Source organism: Nannospalax galili, unplaced genomic scaffold (genome assembly GCF_000622305.1).
Source record: "Nannospalax galili isolate Female #2095 unplaced genomic scaffold, S.galili_v1.0 scaffold199, whole genome shotgun sequence".
In the NCBI taxonomy this organism is placed as follows: domain Eukaryota; kingdom Metazoa; phylum Chordata; class Mammalia; order Rodentia; family Spalacidae; genus Nannospalax; species Nannospalax galili.
In genome coordinates, this window is record NW_008343559.1 from 1,684,759 (window position 1) to 1,689,732 (window position 4,974).

At 46.7% G+C, this 4,974-nt stretch overlaps 1 protein-coding gene across 2 annotated transcripts in view; it reads left to right on the forward strand.

Annotated features, from left to right (window-relative positions):
- Nucleotides 1-4,769, forward strand: part of Wnt5b (Wnt family member 5B) — a 134,539-nt gene extending 129,770 nt beyond the window's left edge. For both annotated transcript variants that reach the window (XM_008839751.3, XM_017799812.2), the window contains one exon: nucleotides 3,398-4,769. In XM_008839751.3, the coding sequence (XP_008837973.1) occupies nucleotides 3,398-3,856 (459 nt within the window). In that variant the 3' untranslated portion in view covers nucleotides 3,857-4,769. The remainder of the gene's footprint in view (nucleotides 1-3,397) is intronic.
- Nucleotides 4,770-4,974: the final 205 nt, after the last annotated feature.

The following is a 4,974-nucleotide window of genomic DNA, read 5'->3' on the forward strand; positions in this document are numbered from 1 at the left end:
TTTTAAATAACAGGGTCTCCTATGTAGTCCTGGCCTGCCTGGTACTTGCTATATAGACCAGGCTAGCCTTGAATTCAGAAAGCCACCTGCCTCTATCTCCTGAGTGCTGGGATCAAAAGCATGCACCGTCATACCTAAGATTAAAACATTTAAAAAATATATTTTATTTTTATTTGTATGAGTGTATTGCCTACATGTGTATAAGTGCACCCATGTTGTGCAGTGCCCGAGGAGGTCAGAAGGCATCAGATGAGAGGTACAGATGGTTGTTAGCCACCATGTGGGTGCTGAGAATGGAACCAGAGACCTCTGCAAGAGCAGTCAGTGCTTTTAACTGCTGAGCATCTCTCTAGCCCCCGGATTAAAACATTTTTAAAAATCATTTTGTCATCTTGTGTGTTTGTGGTACCAGGGATCAAACCAGGGACTTGTATATGCTAGGCAAATGCTCTACCCTGAGCTACAGCCCCACCCCACATTTTGTTAATTTTTTGAGTAGGCAGGGAGTGCCACACATTGAAAGATCTCCCTCTTTCTTTGCTGAAGGATCAGTAATAAAATATGAAGAAAATAACATTCAAATGTTACAATGTCTCAATGTCTTCAAGGGTTGGATGAATTTCCAAATGGGGAAGAACAACAGCATTCCTCCTTATAGATAGCCAGGCATACAGGCCTGTAATCCCTGCACTTGGGAGGCAGAGGCAGGTGGATCTCTGTGAGTTCAAGGCCAGCCTGGTCTTCATAGTGAGTTCCAGGACAGCTGGGGCTACAGGGAGACCCTGTCTCAAAAAGGCCAAAAAAAAAAAAAAATTTTGTATTGGAAATCCTGTCCATCCCTGTAGTTCTGGCTAACTCCCTCCTCTCTCTGTCAGTGTATATTACCTTTAGAGGCTATAAAGTACACAGACTCTTAATGTTTCCCCAAACTGCCCTCCCTCTCTAAGCCAAGGATCCTTTCCAGAAGAAAGTCAGGCTGCAGCTCAGGCCTGTGATTCAGGCCAGAGGTAATTACAGGCCCTTTCTTTGAAGTTCCTTTTGAGAAGGAGTGTCAGCAGTTCCTTTATTTCTTTTTCTGGAACTGCCAGGCCAAGTGCTTCTGCCTTTAACCTTGGGGGACAGCCTCCCTTCCTGTCCGAAGCCAACGAAAACTACAAGATTGGGGTGCAGAAGTGATTACCATTTTAGCTCCCTTCTGGTGGTTCTGATGGATTCCCAAAACTCCCTAGAGGTTTACCATAAAACCATGAGAATAATTCCCTACTAGGAAAGAAAATCAGACCGAGTTTTTAAATATCCGGGAGCTGGTGATGGTTACACTGTTTCTTGCACTTGGAGTGGTCGCTGCTTAAAACACAAATCAGGAAGGATGCTTGAAAAGAAATCTAAGGGAAACCCTGGAAAAAAAAGGAGTCCTGACCCTGTGGGTGACAATAGCCGTGGCACAGGAGAGGGCGCTCTGAAACAGACATGCCATCTGTAGCACTCGACCAGCCGCCAACATTAACAGACCAGTATGCTTTCATTGAAAAGCACTTTGTAAGCTGCTCTCTGGTCTAATCTTGTTTATAATTTTGATTTGGGAATAACCCAAGTTCAGGTCCACTCCATGTTGTTGAGATTCATTGATTTCCAGGGTCACTTTGTTCTGGAATGAACTGTCTCATAGGTAGGCTCACCAACATGCTCTCTTTGCATGGGCTTGACCTCCTGTGACCATTCATAGCGCTCCCAGCCAAGTGTGAGGGGTGACGGCTAGTCTTAAAATATGATGGCTCACAGGAGATTCCCGACAACCAAATGCCAACACTCAAAAGGAGCAGTTCAGTTCTTGAGAACTTGATAGGATCTGGAAGGACTTTTGGCTAGCCAGGGCCCTGTGAAGTGGTGAAGCAACTGGTTTCTTTCTTTTGCCTGACTCATGTTCCATATTATGCAAGAGCTAGGCATATTTTGTTGGGTTAAATCTATTTGTTTGAAATTTTGAGCCAGGACCAGTGGCCCACACCTATAGTCCCAGCTACTAGGGCAGATGAGGCAGGAGGATCCCTTGAGCCCAAAAGTTTGAGACCCACCTGAAGAGCATGATAACATCCCATCTCAAACAGATGGTAGGAGGGATGGAGATGTAGCTCAGCTTTATCATGAATTATATGCATTGATATCCCTAGCACCATATAAACTGACCGAGATACATTCCTATGATCCTGGCTCTCTTGAAGCAGGAGTATCTGAAGTTCAAGGTCATCTTTGGAGCAAGTTAGAGGCCAGCCTGGGCTACATTGGGAACCTGACTCTAAATAATTGTAAAAGTTTTAAGGACCGGGTGTGGTGATGCATGCCTTTAATCCCAGCACTCGGGAGGCAGAGGCAGGCAGAGCTCTGTGAGTTCAAGGCCAGCCTGGTCTACATAGTGAGTTCCAGGCCAGCTGGGGCTACAGGAAAAAAAAAACAACAAAAAAAACAGCAGGAGAGACAACAAAGTGCAAGTTGGGAACCAACTCCCAAAAAGATGTCCGCTGACCTCCAAAGATGAGATTTCAGGGACTGAGAACACAGTTCAGTAGTAGAACTTGCACATTTAGCATGTGCAAACCCTGAACTTGTTCCCTAACACCGCCATAAAAAAATAGTAAGACAGACTTTTTTTCCCCTGATAAAAATGGGTCTTCCTCCTGCCCTTTCCCTCCCCTTCCCTCCTTTTGTGGCACTGGGAATTGAACTTACGGTGCTGTACATGGCTAAGCAAGTATGCTAAGGTAATACATTTCTCACAATACATATTGTGGAATATGAACTGGACAAAGTAGGCAGGAAAAGGCCCCCAATACTGGCTCTGTAGTAGGTAAGAACATTTTCTGCCTCCTGGTGTTTGAGGTGGTGCTCTGTTCTAGTTTGCTTTCTGATGTGACAAACAGCATGACCAAAAGCGATTTGGGGTTTAGTTTACAGATTATAGTCCATCACTGAGGGAAGCCAAGGAAGGAGCTTGAAGCAGAAGCCACAGAGGAGCACTGCTTCCTGGCTTGGCCCCCCACACCTTTACTCAGCTAGCTTTCTTTTATAGCTCAGGTTTACCTGCCTAGGGATGGCACTGCCCACAGTGGACTGGGCCTTTCCACATCAATTAGTAATTAAGAAAACGCCCCACAGACATGGCCATAGGCAAATATGATCATGACAATTCTTAAGTTTTGTGTCAAATTGAGAGCTGAAGAAACTGACAAATCTCTTGGATCCACTTTGTGCCTGAGCACCTGTGGAGCCTGGAAGGATCTCTATGTTTGACAGCCTAACTCTGCCAGCCCCTCTGTGTACCTGGAGTAGTCTACCCTCTCCACCTCATTGACCTTGTCCATCAGGGTTTCTCCTTGTTGCATTCTTTCTCTTTCCTCAGGCTGTGTATAAGATGGCTGATGTTGCCTGCAAATGTCACGGGGTCTCAGGGTCCTGCAGCCTCAAGACCTGCTGGCTCCAGTTGGCCGAGTTCCGAAAGGTGGGAGACCGTTTGAAGGAGAAATATGATGGTGCTGCCGCCATGCGCATCACCCGCCAGGGCAAGCTGGAGCTGGTTAACAGCCGCTTTAACCAGCCCACCCCAGAGGACCTGGTCTACGTGGACCCCAGCCCTGATTACTGCCTGCGCAATGAGACCACAGGCTCGATGGGCACCCAGGGACGCCTCTGCAACAAGACCTCAGAGGGCATGGATGGCTGTGAGCTCATGTGCTGTGGCCGTGGCTATGACCGGTTTAAGAGCGTCCAGGTGGAGCGTTGCCACTGCAAATTCCACTGGTGCTGTTTTGTCAGATGCAAAAAGTGCACTGAGATTGTTGACCAGTACATCTGTAAATAACTGTACCTGTGCCCCTAGCCCATTCCTCTCTGCCTCACAAAGTCTATATTATATAAATATCTAAATATATTTTATATTTGTATAAATAAATGGATGGATGATAAATAATTAAGAGAAGAAAATGGAAAAGAAGAGCTTATTTAAGAGACCCTGGCACTCTGAGGACTGGGCTTTGCTGGTAATCTATACCAAGTGGGAGAGAGAAGAGGCTTTTCCCCACCCTTGGGCAAGGACTCTCAGGACATAGGAGCTTGAGACTATCTGTCCACAATAGCCTCCAGGAGAGAGGCAGTGGTTAGCTGATGATCTTGTTTCAAATGTGGAGTCCTTTTTGGGCAGATGAGTGTCTGTGACCCTGGCTGGGGTACACAGAGGTCCTGTGGAAGGTGGGAAGACCTCACTTAAACCCTGAGGGTACCTAGGTCTTCTCCAGAATGGAGCTGGCTACAGTAAGGGACAGCATACCTGTTCTCTTTCTTATCTGAGTGCATAACTGCAGGGAAAGCTCCTTCCCCAATATAGGGGGAAGTCCCATGTCACTCTGACAGGTGACCACAACGGATCTGTGCCTCCCTGGACTCTGGATGGACCTATCTTTGGGTGAGATCCTGTGAATTTCACAAGCTCCTACCACAAGCTTCTATACTGAGAGGGAAAGGGTCATTTTACCTGTCATGCCAAGAAAGGTGTAAACCAAATGTTGGTACCTGAGCTGTAACTTGGGACTGAGTGCATGCTGCACTGCCACCCTGCACAGGACAGGAGACTGTGCTTGCTGCTGCTGCTGTCACTCCTCTGTCAAGGGAGGTCTCAGAAACAGGACATGCTGGCAGGTCAGGGCCGGCTGCCTGTCCTGGCCTCATTTCTGCCCAGCTGTTCAGTGTCTGTCTGACATTAAATACCCTTTACCCAAGGTTTTTCTCCTTCTCCTTATTTGTATACACACTTATCTTTCATGATTCTTTGATATTTTGCTTTACTTTTGTACTGAGGGTGGAACCAGTGCATCCTGAATGCTAGGCAAATACTCTCCCAGTAGGTGACACCCCAACCCACAGGAGGCCTATCCTGCAGGGCTGAGAATTACCCAGAATTACTACAGATTGCACTTCTCACTA